The 20,114-nt window shown below is 51.9% G+C and overlaps 1 protein-coding gene across 2 annotated transcripts in view; it reads right to left on the bottom strand.

Annotated features, from left to right (window-relative positions):
• The window catches only part of CLSTN2 (calsyntenin 2), a 552,389-nt gene that overhangs the window by 90,076 nt on the left and 442,199 nt on the right, over positions 1–20,114 (bottom strand). For both annotated transcript variants that reach the window (XM_070238231.1, XM_023621018.2), the window contains exon 6: positions 3,829–4,014. In XM_070238231.1, the coding sequence (XP_070094332.1) occupies positions 3,829–4,014 (186 nt within the window). The remainder of the gene's footprint in view (positions 1–3,828; positions 4,015–20,114) is intronic.

Raw genomic sequence — 20,114 nt, 5'->3', positions numbered from 1 at the left:
TGATTTGGTAGCATGGCCTCATGCTGCGGCCTTTCCCGCAGCAGGGCCGTCCTCGCAGTTCTTGACTCCACATACAAAGAGCTGACCTGGGCATTCCGTGTGGAAGATGCCAGCCAGCTACCAGGAGCCCTGTGCTCCCTTGGAGGAGCGGCCCTGGTCTCTGGGCTCCGGAGGGCGTGTGCATAACAACTGCTTTTCTATTTACTGTGATCTGTAGTGACTTAGGGGCATGGGAGCAGGCCTTTTCTTGGGCTGTTGTCAATGTCACATTTAATTTGGCCAAGAGGTCCCCCTGAGGGCGTCATCAAGCATTTCATACCCGGCAGTCCTGTGACGCTTCACCTCTGGAAAGCCGGATACTGAGATGGCCAGAACTGCATGGTGAACCTCTGAATTCAGAGGGAGTGATAACCTAAATTCTCCAAGAAGCCTGGCTTTATGTAGAGCAAGGGCCGTGGGGGCCCATCTTGGGCTATGTCTGGCCCCACAAGCTGAAGGGGACGCTGGTTCAGGGCCCTGCATTGTCGCTGTTTCGAGGCAGAATGGACGTGTAAACCTCAGGAGGCAATATGCCTGGCGTCCAGTGTCTCACCAGGCACGGAGAAGCCATTCCTAATGCTGCTGCACCTGTCAGGGACTTCCTGGCAGCAGGCTTCCTGCCAGCTATTGTCCGACTTCCCCTTAAACAGAATCCTGTCACTGCTCCTAGTGGAACTGACTCTGCAGGAGGAGGAAGCAGGCCGGCGGTGACCAGACATCCACAATGCCCCTCTGGGAGACACCCCACCTGGGTCACTCTGCACAATGACAGCACCATAGAAGAGGCGCCAGAACTCAACGGCAACCAGGCAGCAGCCAAGGACTGCCTCCCTAGTGTGCACAGAGGGCGGGAGAATACTGACCGAAGGGAAGCATTTGGAACGGTGAAGGGGAGAGAGATTCTAGCAGGAAGAAAACATGAATGAAGCCTTAGGGATGAGAACCAGCCAGGCATGGAGCAGAGGTGTCCTGGCCAAGAAACGGCAGAACAGCAGGAGGAAATGGGCGCTAAGGATGGCATGGCAGGTGGAGGCAGGTCCTCGGGAGGATGGAGAGTCAGGCTAGAGTTGGGCACCTACACCTGGATGTCCCCCAGGCACCCATCCTCATCATCCCTGAATCTGTGCTTGCCCTGGATTCCTAGTTTTGGCTGGGGCACCCTTGTCCGGTTAGATGCTGGCTTACACTGGAGTCATCTTAGATTCCTTCTCTTTCATCCAGACAGCTAATCAGTCATTGCCTCTTGCTGATCTTGCCTCCTAAATCTGTCTTCCATTCAGATTAAGACTACGGCTACTACTGCCCTCTGCCACTCCCCTGGGGCAGAACTCGTTATCTTTTGCTTAGACTATGGCAGTAACATCCTAATTGGTCTCCCTGTTTCCATCCAAAGTCAATAAAGATTTATAGGATGAAAAATGCATGAATGCCGAGGCTTAAAGTATCATGGCAGTTCCCTAGTTGGGAAACCCTGCAAGCAACTTGTCTACCATCCACTGGAAACACACAGAAGCTCGTCTCGAGAACCTGACGTGCTCTGCAGGAGTCAGGAATTACAGTGCCCGCACCTCCTGGGCAGTTGAGAGGGAGCATGGAGCCTGACGAGCTGCCTCCTTAGGAGGAGCAGACTCCAGCACCAGATGCGCATCTGAGTCTCCCTCATTTGCTTCTGCTCTTTTTTCCTGAGCTCTCCCTCAGTAGAGGTCAAGATCTGGACTCCTAGTATGGTGGCCGGAGTGCCCTGCCTGTCAGGGTTCCTGGGACAGAGTGCCCCTAAATGTGGCAGGTGGCACAACCAAGAAGGTCACCAGAAAGACACACAGGCTTCTCTTAACAAAGGGTCGCTCCCAGGACCAGAGGAGCTCGCATCTTGGGGGAGCTGCTTTCCCGACTGCATGGACCTGCCTTGCTGCAGAGGCGAGGCTGGCAGCCCGGAGCAACAAGCCGTGTTCGCAGCACATGCAATTTTGCTCTGAAGTTTCTTCCCTCAGAAAATCCTTCTCATTCTCAGTGTCTGCTCATCTCTTCCCAGCAACATTCAAAATCAAATCACAAGTGCGTGCCCTTGGGCCCACCTGATCTTTAACAAGCTGATTCCATCATCTCCTTCCAACCCGGAGGAGTTTAGGAAATGACTGTAACCCGCGGTGGCATGGGGTCGAGCTGGCATATGATTCAGGTGCACGGGGAGCGAAATGAGATATTCATTCAAAGTAAGATGTCATCTGAGATGGCTCCTCCGCACGCAGAGTGAAGGAGGGACTGGGCCAGTTTTCTGCATACTGCAGGCCCTTTATATCCATTTTCCCAAGAGCTATTTGGAATATTGAAGCTGGGGTGCTTCCCCTGGTCCACTGCATCATTCGGAGAAGCCTGCATTCCCACAGGCCTTCCTTGCCAGCCTGGTGACGTGATAAATGGGACATGGTGAGACCCAAGCACAGTTTGTTTCACCTTCAGCGCTGAAATTTTCATTTGGTTCTTTCGTCAACAGCAGTGTGGGTGAGAGCATGTGTGTATATGTGAGTGTGCGCACATGTGTGTGCGCGTGTGCGTTTGTGTGTGTGTGCCTGTGTGTGTGTGCATGCGTGCATATGGCAATGTTGATGGAGGAAAACTGCCCCCAAAGATAGCAGTGGAGGGGTCACCAGGAAGGATGGCAGGCGAGGCTGTGTGTTCAGGAGCCTTCTTTTCCCTTTGCGGAGATGTAGTTATCCCCAAATACAGACCCAGTCTGAGAGTACTCTTCCCTAAGCTTCCCACAGCACAGCTGCAGAGTCAAGTGCGAGTTCCTGAATTTTCTTGGCGAGAACAAGAAAGAAGTGAAATATACACGGTGGGGATGAAGGAGGCCCATCCTTACACCATCAGTCTGGTTTCCGAAGCACATGGGACCATCCCACTGTGCTGAGCGTCCTCTCCTTCCACAGGCTCCCTTGAGAGAGCCACGTTCCAGCTCCAAAGGCCTGGCCCGCCTTCCCAGGGATGGAGCTGAAGAGCCCGTCATGTTCTTCATGAAGCTGGGATAGACCCAACTTCAAATTCTGGCTCTGTCACTTTCTACCTGTGTGACCTTGAATGAGTCATTTTTCCTCTTTGGGCCCCAAATTTTCCATCTTTCAAATGGGATAAATGATACCCTCCTCATACTGAAGAGAGAATTCACAAAAGTAATGCACGTGAAGAGTCTGCAGTGTGCACACGGTAGGTGCTCCAGGAAGCTAAGCGGCCTTTTGTAGCGCCCTCCGCCATCCTCGTTTCCTAGTTCCCCGCCTACCTTTCTTGTGGCGCCACCTCCCAGCCCACCCACAGCAAGCCCTCTCTCCCTGACACTGGGCCTTGCAAATTATGTAACTGGTCCCACAGGGAGGAGACTAACCTCTTCCCAAGTGACTGACACCACCCTTCCTGGGGCTCCTGGTCAGGCGCCTCTCTATAAACCGACATGGCGGAAGGAGACCCCTGTTTCTTCAGGCTCCATGCTGGGTATTCTTAAACACATTGTGTCACTGATCCCTGCTTTACTGATGACGAACAGAGGCTTTGTCACATCACAGCCACACAACTGATATACGGTGGGGTCTGGATCAGGTGTGCCGGAAGCTGAAAGCTGTGCCTGCCTTCAGATCCTTTAACCACAATAAGTCAACTTACCATCCATCCTGGAGGTACATATACCAGTGTGGCGGGGAGGGGCTGATACTTTCATAATATAATAAGATACCCTTTATTAGTGTATATCATTTAAAAGCAATTAACTTAAAAAAATGCCATCAGGGAAAAACCTACCACATAATTTCTGAAGGGATTTCTCCGAGTAGGTCTCCCGGTCACAGCCCTTGCCGATGTAATTGGTCTGTAGCTCTGTGGTGATCTGGATGGAGGACACGGCCCCGTCGCACGTCTCCAGGTGGATGCTGGGGAACAGCGGCACGCTCCCCGAGCCCGGCTGATACTCAATCCTCTTGGTCCAGTCTGAATAAACAAGGAAAAGATTAAAGTAAATCACGGCACAGCCAGTCCTGCTATAACACTTACCTTGAAAATGTGAATTTGTTTCAACACAATTGATATATTATGGAACAATTTGAAGATAACAGGAATTTCACATTTGCTTATGCACGATTTCCTCCCTGAGAAATACCAGGTGCATGCAGAATGCTGCTGAGCCACGTAGGAACGAACGTAAGCGCACTTGTACACATCTCAAACACCCACCAGCTACTCGGTTCACCGTGTGTCACGAGCCACACCCACCTGCATTTGTGGTTACAACCTTCCACCCCGTTCAGAAAACCCTCCTTCCACCACTTGCTAGTAACGCACCAGCTGCAACCTGTCCCACACCCACTGCCACCAGCAGACGCCAGGTCTCTTCAAGCTGAAGGGCCATATTTATTGTAGTTCTTGGCCTCCTCCCAAGCTCCCAGTGAGCCACTGGCCGCCATCTTGAGCAATACCAGCAGAGCGCAGAGGGCTGGCTTGTGGGCTTCCTTCACTGAGCAACCATTTGTTTGGGGTTTCCAGGTACCAGGCTCTGCTCGGAGCACCAAGGACACCACAGTGAAGGAGTCAGGCAGGGCCCCTGCCTCGTGGAGCTGGGGGAGAGAGGTGGACGATGAATAGCCCCATGCAGTCCCAGCCAGGAAAGGAAAAGCCGCTGACAGAGAAGGGCTCTTGAGATGGAGAGAGTCCCTGTCTGAGCTGAGGCCTGAGTGTCGAGGATGGATGCGCCGGGGAGGCCTCAGAGAGGCATGTTTGAAGCAGAGGCAACAATGACCTTGGCTTGACTCTGTCAGGTTAGGAAGTTCGTGGGCAGGTTAATGAAGGTCTCTAAGCCTCGGGCACCTCATCAGGAAAATAGGGACCACAGCACTGACGTTACAGCACTGGGTGAGGACCAAGTGTGATGATGTGTGCACGGCATGTAGTAGGGCCCTGACTGATGCTGTTCCCCCAAAAGGAAGGGAGATGTTTGGTCCACTGGGGGCACATCCCCTGCCCTGCAACCCTGTCAGCTGGGTGTAGCTCTGAACCCCCGTGTTAACTAGCTGCCCTTAAGGGGTCTTCTCAGAGGCCACCACGAGCAGAGACTGCACCCCATGGTCGTGAGCTCTGCCACCAGAGAACTTGCCATGGGAGCATGTTTAGACGAGAGTGACTACACTTGAAAGAGAATGCATCCAACTACCTGTTTTTCCTCAGAGCCCCTAGAAGCCGCGTCTGGACTGGCCCATCACCTCCTGGAGGATGAGGTCATGGAGCTGCCATAGCCCATGCTCCAGAGGCCCCAAGTTCAGTCTTAAGGATACACCCCAGGAGGAGAGCAGGGCTTTTTGTCCGGTGTATCTGAAAGTCACAGTGCTGTCAGAAGCAGTCCACACCTGACCAGCCTTATGGTGCCCCTGGTACTAACTGTGTCCTGCCACTGTGCATTTGATCGTGCTGTTTCTTCTACATGGAGCACCCTTTCTGTTACCTTCTGTCTTGTCACCTCCTCCACGCAACCTTTCAGGATTTCTCCAAACTGGGTAGAAACCCTCCTCTGTGCTCTCACAGCATCCCCAGCATTAGTCTACGGCATCAGACCCCAGCTTCATGGTCATTCTAAATCTCTACCACTCTGCACAGTGCCAGCAGAGTAGATGCTCACTAGATAGTGGTAGAAAGTGTGAATGAATCCTATAGGATAACATTGAAATTATCCATTTGTGTGCCTGCCTCCCCCAGTTACTGGGAACTCCTTAAAGGCAGGGATTGGGATGTTTAGTTTTGACTGTCCACACTCAGCTCAGAGTAGAGGAGACGTCTGCATGTAGCCCTGGGGAGTCCCAGACACCCAACCTCGACTGTCACCGTGGCAGCCTTCCTTGAGCCACAGCCAGGACGCATGGCCTGTTGGCAGCTTCTCTGGTGTGGTCTCTCCCTTCCGTCCTGCAGAACCATGCATCCCAACAGCGGCCCATACCGTGTTGGGGTCTTTTTGTTCTCGGCAAGGCGGCTGGTCCAGGATTGAGGAAGGAGAAATCCGCTTCCCAGTAAGAAGAAAAGGTGTCAAGGAGGAGGCCTCTTTTCCTTCCCTCCCTCACTCCTCTCTCCCTGGATCCCTCCCTTTCTTTAGAGATGCAGATAAAGCAATGCAGAAAGCGGTTTTGTGCAGGCACCCTTGGTGTGAGCCCCACAGCACCAGTGCTGGAGCGCCCGCTGTTTCTGCTGGTGTGTAAGAGATCCCCACAACGCCTCCTTCCGGAAGCCTTTTCCGTTGGAGAAGCCGAGACACTGGATCTGGGTATTGATTCTCTTGATTCTGTGGGGGCTGTGGGCACCTCTTTCTCATCTAGATATTTTGGTGGTCAGCTTCGATGAGAAATTCCACTTCAAATCCTTTTTAGAAGGAATGCAAGTAAACATTTAGAAAGGAGCAAATAAGCAATGAAGGGACAGTCAGGGGAGGCACAGTCCTCGCAGAGTCTTCCTTCCTCGGGCCCCTCTTCGGCTGGGCGGCGAGGTCCCCTCTGGGGAGAAGTCAGGTCAGAAAGGGCTTTAGGAGCATCACTCTGCCAGTTGCTTTGGTGACTCCATGAGGCTCGCTTTAGAGGGTTTACGAGGAGCAGGCGAAATTGCAACCACACAGTCAAAGAAATCGATGAAGCTTTCTGGCATAGTGTCCTTGAGAGAGCGGGAAGATCACACACACATCTTTCATTTTCCAAGAAGGAGTTGGGATGAGGATTAAGAGAGCTAAAGGCAAGTTACTCGATTCGGCCTTTGCCACAGGAACGTCTCTTCGTCCTCATTTCCTGGAGGGTAGGACAGCATGGTGCTTAATAGTATGACCTCCAAATGCAGCGCGCCAAGGTTCAAATTCCAGCCCTCCCACTTCTTGTGTAACTTTGGGCAAATCACTTAACCCTCCTGAAGCCTCAGTTTCCTTTTCTGTAAAAGTGGTACCTGCCACCCAGGATTTCGGGGGAATGAAATGCAAAGTTGTTTCAGCACCGAACACAGGGACCTGTCCAAGAGACGTACTGTTGGTAAACCGTCGTTTATCCAATAACGCTGCTGCAGGAAGCGAGAGGACAGACGGTTATTAAGCACCTGTAAGGCAGGAAGCTCCTCTGCACCTTTTCTTTCGTGTCATCCCCCCAGCAACCCAGTGGGTGAGCGGCATTATCTTGATTGCACAGATGACAAGACTGTGGCCTGCCGTTGGTGTGACTTGCCCATGGCCACACTGCTCCTTATCAATAGCTCCTCCACGATTGTGAGGATGTGCCATGACTGAGAACAACAGTAATTTTCACAGATTCATTCTTGAACATTCAATTTATGGTAATATAAAAAAAAAAGGTGACAATGTCCGATGTTGGCAAAGGATCGAGGAATCAAGGAGTATTGTCAGTTTCATCACTGCTTGACCCTGAGGGCAGCTTGTGGGGGCAGAGGGGCTGCCCTGACACTGAAGACTGGAGAGAGCTGGACTTGAATCTCATCTCCCCCAGAGGCAGGCCATGCGGCCTCTGCAGAGCAGTTGCCACCTCTGAGCCTCCACGGCCTCATTTGTGGATTTGAGATAATTACACCTCCTCAAGGGCTTGTCGTGAGCATTTAAGGCCAAGGGCCCAGCACAGAGACCTTCTCGTTGAAGCTCGTGATAGAAATAGCCCATCCCTGGATTCACAAGCTTCCCAAACTTCTCTGAGCTGTCCTGCTTTAATCTAGCTCCATGCGTCCTGATTTTAAAAATGTTGTCTGTATATAAAGGGCCTAGGGACTAGATCATGAATTGTGGTTCAATTTTTTTCCGAAGTGAAGAGAAAGGAAGTAGATGACCTGTTGTTTTAAAAACCAGGCTCACTGATACTGGAAGTATTCCGGAAAAAGCCAGCAGTGGGATGCCCTCAGGAATTAAACTCCTCTGTGGATTAAGGGTTTAGAAACATGATGATTTTATTATAACTCTCGCTAAATTTGGGGAACATATGTGTTCTTATCAGGAGAACATTCACACTTGGCACTGTCATATTGGACACCTGGAGGTGGAAAAAAGCTAATCCGAGACTCTGGAAAGCACAGGCTTTGGGGCTCCCGTAATCCAGAACATTCAGGTCTGTTGTTCCAATTCCGCCCTCAGAAGGGAGGCAGAGGATGAGAGGAGACGCAGGCGTGGGCCAGACACTCTTCTTCCCTAACCGTGCGTGCTCCGGGGCCTCCAGCTCTTCCCCGAATCAGCTTTCAGCAGCTGAAGAAGCACCTGGTTTTCTAGGAAACTGCTGGGCGTGGGGATGCTGCGAGTGGGAGGGATGGGGGGGTCCCCTGAACAGGGATTGTTCAGGCAGCTGACAGCCCAGCCAGTCTCTGTGGGCATCCACCATCTGGCATCTTTCAAGACTTTCTCCAAGAGACGGGTGATGTTGATTTGGCACCAAGGGACTTCCTTTCCTAGCGGGAGGAGCCAGGGAGCTAGCTTTGCTGAGCAGGGAGCACTTATCTCCACTGGCCATCCCTGCCTCTGAACTGGGCTGGGAAGGAGAGAGGGGCTGGAGAGGTGAGTGGAGGTCAGAGGACTGAGGCTGGGCAGGGGGTTTGGGTTTCATTTTGGGGCAGCGAAGAGCCGTAAATCTGTGTTTAGTGAGAGCGTGAAGTATCCAGACTTGCTTTGGAAAGGTCACTTGGCAGCTGGGTGTGGCCTGGGGTGCATTTTCAGAACATCAGAACACTCCTGACTGCCACCTCTTGATTGATCCATGCAGAGGGTCACCTCTGACAGGGTCACACAATGGGGAATTAATTTCAATTCAGCTCAATTCAACTTAATTAAGAGTGTTAACCCTGCGGCTGGACAGACTCAGGTTTGAACCCTAGCTCTGCAACTCCTTGGCTGTGTGGCCTTGGGTAAATCACTGAACCTCTCTGAACCTTGTTTTCTCATCTGTAGAATGAGATCAACACAAATCTACCTTGCAGAGAGTGACTTTGGGAATTGGAGAAAATGTGTGCAAAGCACCAGGAACAGAGAGCTATTGTGACTACTAATGGCATCATTCTTATCATTATTCCAGATGCCATGTGTGTACCGAGCACCTATGTGTCTGGCAGAGCCCCAGGCAGGGAGGCAGAGAAGTGGGACTCGTACCCCCAACTTGATGGAGCTCTCAGTCAGGGCAGTGGCAGGCACACAGCCAGCTTTAAAGGAGACAGAGGAACAAAGAGCAGGCCCAGGGGACAGAGAGGAGGAGGTAAATTATGCTGACAGGGCCATGGAAGGACACTTTGCAGAGCAACTGACGTGGGCATTTGTTATAACATAGGTTTTATTATTACTGAAGTATGGTAAAGCCAACAGTGGTGGTCTAGTGGCCAAGATTCAGCGCCCTCACCCCCCGGTCCAGGTTTGTTCCCCAGTCAGGGAACCGCACCACCTGTCTGTTGATTGCCATACTGTGATGGCTGCGTGTTGCTGAAAGCTATGCCATTGGTATTTCAAATATCAGCAGGGTCACCCATGGTGGACAGGTTTCAGCGGAGCTTCCAGACTAGACAGACTAGGAAGAAGCACCTGGCCGCCACTTAGGAAACATTTGACCATGAAAACCCTGTGCATAGCAGCAGAGCACTGTCTGACAGAGCCATGGAAGGTGAGAGGACGGCACAGAAGTACCGGGCAGGGTTCCACTCTGCTGTGCACAGGGTCGCTAGGAGCTGGAATAGACTCAATGGCACTAACGACAAAAAGGCCAACAGGTCAGGATATGACTGCCGTGGAAAAGAGAGCTTGTTATACTCACAGATCCCCAGGAAAGGGGCACGCCACACCCCTGGGGGCCACACGGAGAAGCACCTGGCTCAGTCAGGAAGCAGAGGGAGAGAGGCAAACGGGGCAGGAGTCTTTCTTGTGGTCTCCATGGAAGGAACAGGCAAGGCAGGGTAAGTGGGACTGGGGTTGGCCAGTCTGAATGATTTCAGCAGCCTTTGGGGCACAGGCCCTCTCCCCAGCTGTCTGGCCCTGGTCCTGGGTTGATTAGGGCAGGCGGATGGTGGCACCAAGTGTGAGAGCCCAATAAAGGAGGTGGTTGGGGGTGTGGGTTCTGGATTGGTTTGTCTACGTTTGAAAAGCAAAAGGGTAAGTTGCTTACTGTCTCTAGGAACTGGCTGACCCTGAGAGGGCCCAGATGTCAGAGCATCAGAGTACAGCTCATAAAGGCGTGGGTAACACAGCACTGTCTAGCAAGGAGAAGGCGGGGGGGCAGAGAGAACTCCAGGATGTTTCCTCCATGGCTTTAGGTGCCATTTACATGGGCAACGACAAGAACAGTGCCCCCACCTCAAGTCACATGACTCAGCGGCTTTGCACGACTCAGACAGCGTGGACATATGTGAGGCTGGGGTGGGCCTCCAGGGGGCGCAGTGCGAGATGAGTCAGGAAGGAGCTTTCGGGGCCAGATTACTGGGCCGTTGAGTGGGTTTGTGCAGGGTAAGTAATAAAGACTCTGCCAAGGCCTTTGTAAAAGTCACCGACAGAAGTGACTTCTGAGACTGCCCTTCCCTCTCCTCTCCCCACGTGCCTCCTGGGGTGGATTCCTCAGCGTCCAAGACTGACTTTGGGTAGCACCAGAGTGACACTTAGATGGCAGGGCACAGAGGAGGGGTGAGGAGTCAGACATCTGGGTTCTGACCCCGCCTCCTCTGCTCACCAGCTACCGAACCTTCTGCAAGATATTCTCTGTGCTTCAGTTTCCTCATCTGTAAGATGGGGAAATCACAGCTACGTCTCATGGGGTCGTTGGGACAATGAAGTGAGATGATACATGTGGTAGAGTGGGACCTGTGCCAAGCCCCAAAAGGACGGCTTGCCTTTCTGAATTCATCTTCTGTCTGCATCTCCCAGCTGTTGACGTGGGTCTACAACCCGAGGTGGCACATGCAGCTGGAAGGAGGCAGAGGTGGTGAGAAATGAGGGAGGCTGGGCATCCACTCCCGGCTCCAAGACCAACTTCATGCTCAGAGGGGTCCTGTACTTGGTTTGACACTCTGCTGTCGCTGTCTTAAAATTTTTAATAACTTTGAAACAAGAGTCCTCCATTTTCATTTGCACATGTAGCTGGTCCTACCTTTCCAGCTGAGCAACCATTTCTCCATCTGTAGAATGGGAAGATTAATCAACCACCCCAAAGGGAGGAACCCAGGCTTTGGGGTCAGGCCCAGGTGTGAATCCCACCTCTGCCTCTTGGACCACGTCATTTCCTTGTCCGCCTGAGTCCATGTGTGCAAACACGTGATATTAGCACGGATTTCAGAGTTGTTGATGGGGTTTATTTAGCCCTGTGCCCAACGTATAACACGCATATACATTTTTGAGCATTAAATTAGGCGGCTTTCTCTTCTCTGATTAAAAACAGTTGCACACAGGCACAATTTAAAAATAAGCAAAACAAATGCTCTGAACTCAATTATAAATGTGAAGGATGCTCTTTCTTCCTTTATTACTGACCTCTTCCCATTTACTATATTTTGTTTTCACAAGAGCATTTTATTCCCTTTTAATTCCTACTAAAAAGAGATACCTTAATTAACTGTAGAAGAGAAGGAGGGAGGGGGAAATACCCTTGTGGCCACATCAGGGCTGAGCCTCAGGGCCGTCCCTCTGCTGGGTGCCCAGGCCCTGCCCTTCCTGAGGCTGGTCCTTCTCTTCCTCTGCCTCTCATCTCACACGTGACATCTTGGCCCACCTTGATGAGGCCCCTGCCTGTCCCTCCCTCCTGAGAATTTATATTTACTCATTTATGGCCTGTTCCTGCTCTGGAGCATAACTGGTGAGTCACGGAGCAGTGCCCGGCACACACGGGGGCTCGATCAATATCTATCAAATGAGTGAGTGCCTTGACATATGAAAATCAGAACAGATGTGCACGCACGCGCGCACACACACACACACTCACACTCACACTCACAGTCCATTCCTCCTTGGGCTGCCAAAGGTGAGGAAGGGGGGGTCTTTGTTGATTCAAGATTTGGCTGCTGTGTGTGTAAGTGTGTGTGCACGCCCACACCCCAGCCGGAGTTTGAGTGGGTGGACAAGTGTGTGTGATGATGAAGTTGCACTTATATGTGTCTCCAGTTTTGGAAACTCTCGTGTATTTCCACCCTTTCAGGCTCCCCAGGTGTCTTGATAAGGGTCGAATGAAACAACCAGAAATGTGTCCTCCAGTTTTGTCTCAACCATGAAGTTCTCCCCAGGGTTCCGAGGACAGAGGGGACTCGATTTTGCCCCAATCAACTGTGACTCCCGGGCCTGAGGAGCCCTCGCACCTTCACTTGGGTGGCTTCAGAGTCATGGATGCAGGCGGACACTGTCAGGCCTTATTCTGGGAGCACCTGGAATAGTGCAGACAGCCTCTTGCCTGCCAGCTTCTTGTTGAGGCCCGAGGCTTCTGTCAGACCCTCGTCCCTGGCCTGTCACTGCCTCCCAGGAGGACCCGTGCCATCAGGTCAGGACCAGGTAAAGACGGCGCGCTGAGCAGGCTGCACTGCCAATGTGATCCGAGCCTAAACCACGTCAGGGTCTGTGGAGGGTAAGGGCAAGGGCAGGCTCTGGAACAATGCCACTCGCCATGATCTACAGACCGCGCCATCCCTGGCCTGCCCATCACAGGTCTGTGAAGACGGACGGATAGAACCGAGAACAAGCATTTAGAAACTTTTATAGCAATTTGACAGAGTAATTTTATATTTGTTGAATCTAATAGTAACTAAAAATTTGGCTTACATTTTGAATGTCTTTGCTATTTATTTCATTTTTATGGAAATTTGTTTCTATTACATTTTACAAAATCATCGTCCGTGACTCATGGAAAAACACTCTGGTCCTGCAGCACAGAGGACTCGAGAAGCACTGCTCTAAGAACACCTAGCAGGGCTATTTCCTGAAACTCACTTCCAAAGCCTTCGGATCCAGGAGGCAAGGCTGCAGAGCACTGGAACATTTGCCCCACACACCCAAAGGGCCATTAAGGCCTCCTGCTTCTGAATTTTGGATGGCTTCCAAGAACAAGGTCTCTCCACTCTAGTCTTATGGCCATCATCACTTCTCACCCGGACCAATCTCTAGGACAACTTCCTACCTTAACTCTCTTCGTCCTTCTAATCTACACTTGTCACCACTGCCAACCACAAGACATCCAATTCCTCTTCCAGGAAGTCCTCTGTGATTGCTCCAGCCTAGACAACACTCTCTCCTCAGCAATTCACAGACCTTTCAATCTACTTCATCTATGTGGGGCTCACACTATGCTCCCCAAATTTCTATCTATAGAGAGGTGCAGAGTCAGGCCTTGGCCTCAGGAGAACCACCTGAAAAACTTGTACAGACACTAATTCCTAGGCCCCACCTTAGGAGATTCCAGTGGATAGTTTTAAGGCAGAGGCCCTGGAATCTGTCATTGTAACCAACACCTAAAGTGACCTGGATGCACGGAGAGACTTGAAAACCACCAGCCCAAACAACACTGGGCAATACACTCCCACCCCTCCTCTCCCCACATCCATGAGTCCCAGCAGCCAGGGGAGCAGCTGGGCGAGGACCTCTGCTCCCTCCGCAGGATGCCCAAAGCCAGGGCTGTTTGCTGCCTGGAAACCGCCCCAGCAGGGTAGGACCTCACACAGAGTGAGTTCAGAACCAGCTTTCGTTTCCATCGTCACATCCTGCAGGGCAGGGCACAGGTTCCAGTCCCACAAGAACCACAGACGCAGGACCCAGGGCTCTGGAGCCACTCCCCGTCGTGGTGCATTAGATTGCTGCTCCTGGATGTCCTCCTCCCGGTGGACAGAGTGCCCCTCCCCGCCCCACCGACTGGCTCTGAGCTGTAGAAGAAACTGTTCATTGATTTCTGTGACCTTTTCTTTGGTCTGCAACTCTTGACACCCCTCGCTCCTCCACCACAAGTTCCACAAGCCCAAGGACTGTGTCGATGTTGTTAGTTTTTACATCTGCAGTGCCTGGGACACAGCAGGTGCTCACAATGTCTGGGGCACGAATGACAAGGATGCATCATGAGAGGTGCCAGTTCCCAGGTCCAGGGCTCAGGAATCCCTCGGCCCTCTTGCTCTGGTCAGACTTTCTTCTCGCTGCATCCTTTGTGGATTTGCCTGCTCGTGCCAGCCTCTGGACTGGAGATGTGGTTGCCATTCTGCTGGGCTGGGTGCGGGGTGCACTCTGTGTCCTGCTTCTCCAGGCCCTGGATCCACACAAGCCCTCGGGCAAGTTCTGCTCTGGCCCCGTGCCTGGTGTGAGCCCCTGAACGCTGATCCCCAATCCAGCCAGCGCCCGTGTGGCGAGGGGATCCGTTCTCTCTTCTGCGTGGTTCTCTGATGCCGGTGTGAGCACCTGATTCCCCAACAAGCCTCTGAGCTTGCTAGTGTCAGGCACCACCTCTTTGAAACCTGTGACCTCCCCTCTCACCTGGCTCCAAGCTCTCCAGGGATGTTGGGGTAGCAGCTGATGATGCCATTGAGGGAACCCCATGGTTCAGAAACCAAGACCCCACCCAAAGCTTGTCTGCCGCTTTCTCTCCAGCCCCTTTATCCCCAAAGATCCTCGGCTCAGGTGCTTCTCAGCTCCCTAACAGAAACACGTCCGGCAGAATTGATGCAGAAACCAGGCAATTTAGGAGCAGTCCTCGTGAAAGATAATTCTCCCAAGGGGAAAATCATTAGCTCAACCAACCAGAATACTTTCTCTTGCATTTATAGAACTCTTCTCTCTTATGTCCAATAAACAGGAGCGTTTTCCAGGCAATTTTCTTATCTTGGGACAAATGTATTATTGGTACAAGATAGAGTAGCTGTTCTTCAAGAATCTTTACTTTAATGGCTTTGAAAAGAATTTACAAGGCAAGAGAATGATTTCTCACGCACATATTTTCAGTCTTTTTGTAAAGATGGCTTATGTATACTTTTCATATTCCAGTCACGTAAATCTCTTTAATCGATAGGTCAGTTGCACATGGTTGAAAAACTTATTTGTTTTTAAATAAAAGGACCATGACTCTAGGTGATATGAGAGCCCACAGGGCTTTTCCTTTTACTGGATGACATTCTACAGTTGGAACCAAATTGTCGTCTCTTCAGGAAATACAGTACAAATCCGCAGAGCCCGTCACATACACTAGACACCCGAGAGTCCACGCACACGAGGGTGGGGAGAGGTGTCCCTCACGCTGCTGGGGGCATGTAGCCATCACCAATGGTTAGGGAGGTGCTTAGCAAAATGCAACTCAGGCCAAGAAATGCCCACAGCCTTTGGCGCAGGTAACACACCCCAGAGAAAGTAATCCAAAATGCAGACTTCTGCGTGAAGATCTTCACCGATGCACAAAAAAGAAAAACAGAACCAAGTTGAGTCCCGACCATCACACTGCCCTGTCCACCTGTGAGGACATGGTCCCGTGCGCTTGACCTTCTACTCGGGAGTGTTATGCAGCCGCAGAGGGATGGCGAGGGTTTATGACGCGGGACAGTGCACGTGGCACAAAGTTAAGAGGAAAAAGAACACAAAGTTCAAATGACTGTGTGAAGGGAGCAAAGTACCATAATACTGATACAACTAATTAATTAGATTACGGGCAGGAGCCAGCCCCGTGGCTGAGTGGCTAAGTTCTTGTGCTCTGCTTTGGTGGCCCTATACATCGGTCATCAAGCCATGCTGTGGCAACATCCCACAGAGAAGAACTAGAAGGACCTACAACTGGGATATATAACTATGTACTTGGGCTTTCGGGAGAAAAGGAAAAAAAGAGGAAGACTGGCAACAGATGTTAGCTCAGGGCCAATCTCCTCCAAAAAATAAATAAATAAAAGAAACAAGCTACTGATTAAACATACGTATTTTTAAAAAATTAGATTATGGGGTATTTTTACTGTGAGTATTATACTATTTAAAAATCATTTTCAAACGAGCATAAAACACTTCATAATTTAAAAAATGTTTACATTAAAAAGTCTTGGTAGCCCAATTGCCATTTGTCACCTCAAGTTCTCTAACTGAACGCAGAACTCGTAAACATTGTCTGAGAAACATCCTTCCCCCTTGTCGGGTGCTGCCCACCGGGCAGACAGACCCCCTGCCTCTTTGCGTTGGCACAAAGGGCTCCCGCCCGCACGGGCACAAGGGGCCGGCTCACACCCTAGCTGTGGAGTACTGTGTCTCTCCTCTGGTAACGAACAAGGAAGGTTACAAATCCACAGGGGAAAGGCCTGAAGAGCTAAATCCTGGGCAGCTGGTAGGGGGTGACATGCTGTCAGCGTTTGCTCCTGGGCCCGGGAGACGCCCATGGGTGGTGGGAGATTCAGCCAATGAGAGGCTGTCATTAACCAGACCTCCCAGCGGCTGGACGGCCCCTCCTCTGGCCGGCCCAGTTCTGCCTCTGTGCGGCTGGCTGCCATCTCCCCGGGATGCAGAGTTTCAGGTCAGAGACAGACATTGACATTGGAAGACATAGAGGGGCAACAAAGCCATCTTGGCTTCTGGCCTGTAGCAAATGCCTCGTTACTGAAACAAGGCTAACCAAAAACCCACTTGTCTTAAACGGTGGCTAAAATGAGGTCACATTTTACTCTAAATATCAACCTCCACCGACCAGGTTATCAGAAATAAGTCCTCCTCAGAGGGTACTAGTTTCTGGAGACGCAGACTAGTTCCCCACACTGGCCCACGTCTGCAGGCCCCACAGCTCCCCTGAGCTCCCACTTCTGCTCGGGCCCACTTGCCCATGCCTGCTGCTCCCATGGCAGGGCCAGCTCTGCCCCGCCTGACCAGTGGACACTAGCCCCCGGCCGAGGGCACCAACCATGGGTGCTCTGAAGGCATCCAGGCCTCAGGGGCTGAGGCTGCTGGGCTCCAGGGAGAGATCAGGAGAAGGGACCTCCCCTGCTGAGGTCCACCTCGTCCCTTTGGGCCAGGTGAACTCAGGCTGTCATGCCACAGCCTTAGAGTCTCTCTGGAATGTTCTGTCTACATGCACTGTCCACACTGGAAATCTCAGCACATCTCTCATGAAAACAAATAAGGAAACGACACTAGTCCATACACCTCTGCTTGGTTTTCTCCAAACCCTTGGCTGCAACTGAAACTCTTATCTCTTGTCCGTCATAAAGCAAGAGCTGCTGAGCAGAACAGGGATGTAAACAGAATCCTGGAAGGGGCAGCGTCTAAGCATCAAGATCTCCTGGGGACACTGCTCCCTGCCCCTTCCCATCGCTGCCTCCTTCCCCGCTCCCCCAGCCCACCTGGTGAATTTGCACTGACCCCTCGGAGCTCGGCTTCAGCACCACCTCCTCTGGGAAGCCTTTCTAAAGGGTCAGGCAGCCCTGCCTTCTGCCCTCACAGCCCCTGGTTCCTGGTCATTGCCCAGACTCCCCCATGTTGGAGTGATCTGTTCACCTGCCTGCCCAGGCCCCACCATTCCAGCTCATGGTCCCCAGGGGCTCAGCACCCGCCCAGCACAGAGTAGGCCCTGGGGAAGTTCATTCAGGTGAATGGAAGCTTTGAGAGCTCCTCTATTGTGCCAGGACCATGGCTGTGCCTCCGCGTGGCTAGAGTGGGGTCCATGCTCCACACCCCTGTACGGGCATTTCAAGGGTCATGACACACTCGGCAATATGAATCCAGGGCTCCCTGGCAGACGAGGCTGACTCATAGCCCTTCATCCTGTCACTCTGTCCACCAAGAGCCACGTGAAATGGGTATGTGGAGAAGGATGCACTATTCTGCGCATTTTAGAGATGAGGACAAATGTGGCAAGGAGATGTGGGGTGGCTTGCTGTGGGTCACATTCATCTCTAGAACCCAAGTGTCTGGTTGGTGTGCAGACAACGATATCAGTGTCTAGTCTGGCATCCCTTGGCGATGCAGAGAGCAGGAAGGAAATCTCCATTTAACAGGCTCTTTGCTGGGCCTCTTACACGTGTTATCAGTCTGCACGACCTGCCCAAGGTCACACAGCCAACAAATGGCACCCAGAGGCTGGCCTAACTCCTAAACCCACTTTAGTGTCTTCCATTTCTTCGCCTCCTTCCTGCCCCTCATTGGTAGCATTGAGCTCTTCCTGTATACCCAGCACAGTTCCGCCTCGTGACAACCCTCTGAGATAGGTCCTGTTATTAGCCTCATTTTGAAGAAGCCACATTTGAGGGTTCAGAGAGGTCCAGTCACTGGACCAATGTCCCTGAGCCAATGGGATTTGAACCCTGATAAATCCGGCTTCAGGGCCAGCCCTCTGAAGCTCTACCCTCTGCTGATTCCCTGCAGGGAGACATCCTAGCCGGCTGCACACCTTTAAAAGAACCGTCAGTGGAAGAGGGAGTAGGCTGATTCTGCGTGGCTCTAGGGCAACCCAGGTCCACAGAGAGATGGAGGAGAGCGTGGGGTTCTGAGTCAGGAGAACCGATGCCAGCCGTGGTCCCGCCTCTCAGCATCTGTGTGTTCTTGGGCAAGCCCTGTCCCCTCTGCGGTCCCCGAGGGGTCATCTCAGAAGGCTCAGAGATGGCTCTGCTGTCCTGAATGAAGGCAGGTCCCGGAGGTGGGCTTGTGAGGAGGAGTGGTACCCACCTCATCCCCCATCAACCTGCAAGCCAGGGTCCTCTCTCAAGGCTGCCCTGCTCTCCAGTTGCACATTTTCCTTATAACACAAGGGAAGGGTTCTAACTGCAGAATTTTCCTCAAAACAGCTTTCCTCCAGTGATCTGAAAAGGTGGCCACCATTCTCCTTTGCTTTTGAGATGCATTGTGGTGAATGGGCAGGGACCCCATGCCTGCAGACACACAGGACCGGGGTTGATGCTGGGCCTGGATAGTACTAGCTGTGTAGCAAGGATCTTAACCTCAGTGTACTCATCCGCAAAATGGGAAAATAACAGCTTTCCGGGTGTGATGAGGAGCAAATGAGAGAGTACGTGCAACTCCTGGAGACAGGGCCTGGCAAGCGGGAAATGCTCAGTCAGGGGTGGCCAGTATTGTGACTGAGTACCATTTGGCAGAGTGCAGTCCGCCCCCACCCCTGCCCCTCAGAGCTGAGACTGTAGCACCCAGAAGCCTCGGAGGCCTGTCTACGCGGTGCTCACATGGAGCCCCGGGAGCCAGGCGGAAGCAGGCTGAGGCGGGCGCATTTATCCAGCAGGTCTTTAAGCACATTAAGACGCCACTAAGTAGGTAAATCAGCATCCTGCACAGAGCCATTTGTTGCACCTTAATGACCGGCTGTGTCAGTGATGTCAAAACAGGTCGTTATTCACAGAGGAGTGCCTCTTGAGGCCCTCGCCAGGAGCACAGGATGCTCGCCTGGCAGATCGGCAGAGCCAAGCCAGGAGCAGCTGGCCTGGGGTCGCTCCCCCCGAGTTAGGGAATTCAGGCCTCAATGATGGCTGCTCTAATCATCTGGAGGGTAAATACTACACTATGATTTTAAAAATCAAAATACAGGGAATTGAAAAGAGCTACTGTTCACTGAGCCCCGACTGTGTGGTTCTGAGTACGGTGCTCTGCCAGCAGCCTTTCATCTTCTCACCAGAAGGCGTTACTGTCCTATGTAGACGTGGGGAAGCTGAAGCAGGCAGGAACGACTCTCCAAAGTTGCAGAGTGGTTAGAGCCGAGCTGGGACTGAGGCCTGGGCTCCCGGCCCCCCAGACTGTGCTTTTGCCCCAACCCAGCTGTCACACTTTGGTTCCAATATTAAGCTCTAAAATCAAGGACATGATTCTCAAGCCACACAGCCTTACCCAATTCTATGGGTATTCAACGTGAGCATATGCATTTATATGACAGTACCTATTTTACCAGTTTTAATCATAATGTTTTTGGCATGGTGATTTAATTTTTGCAAAGCACTAATACACATAGAACCTCCTGTGGCCTTCTTAACAATCCTGCAAAATAATAGGGCCAAGAATTATGATTCTTAATTTACTGTTGAGAAACCCAGGCTCAGCCAGGGAGTGGCTTCAGCACAGCCTGTGGCCGGCTCACAATAGAGCCAAGGGCTGACTTGACTCACTCCTCATCCAGGTCCATCTTCACGGCTGT

This window comes from Equus caballus, chromosome 16 (genome assembly GCF_041296265.1).
Source record: "Equus caballus isolate H_3958 breed thoroughbred chromosome 16, TB-T2T, whole genome shotgun sequence".
In the NCBI taxonomy this organism is placed as follows: domain Eukaryota; kingdom Metazoa; phylum Chordata; class Mammalia; order Perissodactyla; family Equidae; genus Equus; species Equus caballus.
Note: the sequence above shows the minus strand (reverse complement) of the source record. Positions and strands in the feature narration are given on the sequence as shown.